This window comes from Alligator sinensis, unplaced genomic scaffold (assembly GCF_000455745.1).
Source record: "Alligator sinensis unplaced genomic scaffold, ASM45574v1 scaffold1745_1, whole genome shotgun sequence".
Classification (NCBI taxonomy): domain Eukaryota; kingdom Metazoa; phylum Chordata; order Crocodylia; family Alligatoridae; genus Alligator; species Alligator sinensis.
In genome coordinates, this window is record NW_005843183.1 from 58004 (window position 1) to 58483 (window position 480).

Sequence of the window (480 nt, forward strand, 5' to 3'; positions counted from 1 at the left end):
TCGCGTGTGGGGGGCACCACTGCGGGGGCGGCGGGGCGGGAGTGAAGGGCACCGGTGCGGGGTGCCGGGCGGGAGCGGGGGTGCCAGCCCCAGTGCTGTGACCCGTTCTCCCCCCAGGAACCTGGGTAAATCCGGCCTGCGCGTGTCCTGCCTGGGGCTCGGTGAGTCGGGGGCTCTGCGGGGGTCCCAGGGGGGCTGTGGGGGGACTGCCCCTCCCCCACTGACCGCTCCACTCCCGCAGGCACCTGGGTGACATTTGGGTCCCAGATCTCGGATGAGGTGAGTCCTGCTCGGGGCGGGGGGAGTGCTGGGGGGTGTCCTGTGCCCGCCCCCCCGTTCATGGTCCCCCTGTCCCCAGACGGCCGAGAGCGTCCTCAGCATTGCCTACGAGCGCGGCATCAACCTCTTCGACACAGCCGAGGTCTACGCCTCCGGCAAGTACGTGACCCCCTGACCCATGACCCCCCCCCCCGCCCGGGG

The 480-nt window shown here is 72.5% G+C and overlaps 1 protein-coding gene across 1 annotated transcript in view; it reads left to right on the top strand.

The window, feature by feature from the left end:
• The window catches only part of KCNAB3 (potassium voltage-gated channel subfamily A regulatory beta subunit 3), a 6145-nt gene that overhangs the window by 1319 nt on the left and 4346 nt on the right, over positions 1 to 480 (top strand). Inside the window, exons 2-4 of the mRNA XM_025194333.1 lie at positions 43 to 161; positions 242 to 279; positions 359 to 438. Of these exons, the coding sequence (XP_025050118.1) occupies positions 43 to 161; positions 242 to 279; positions 359 to 438 (237 nt within the window). The remainder of the gene's footprint in view (positions 1 to 42; positions 162 to 241; positions 280 to 358; positions 439 to 480) is intronic.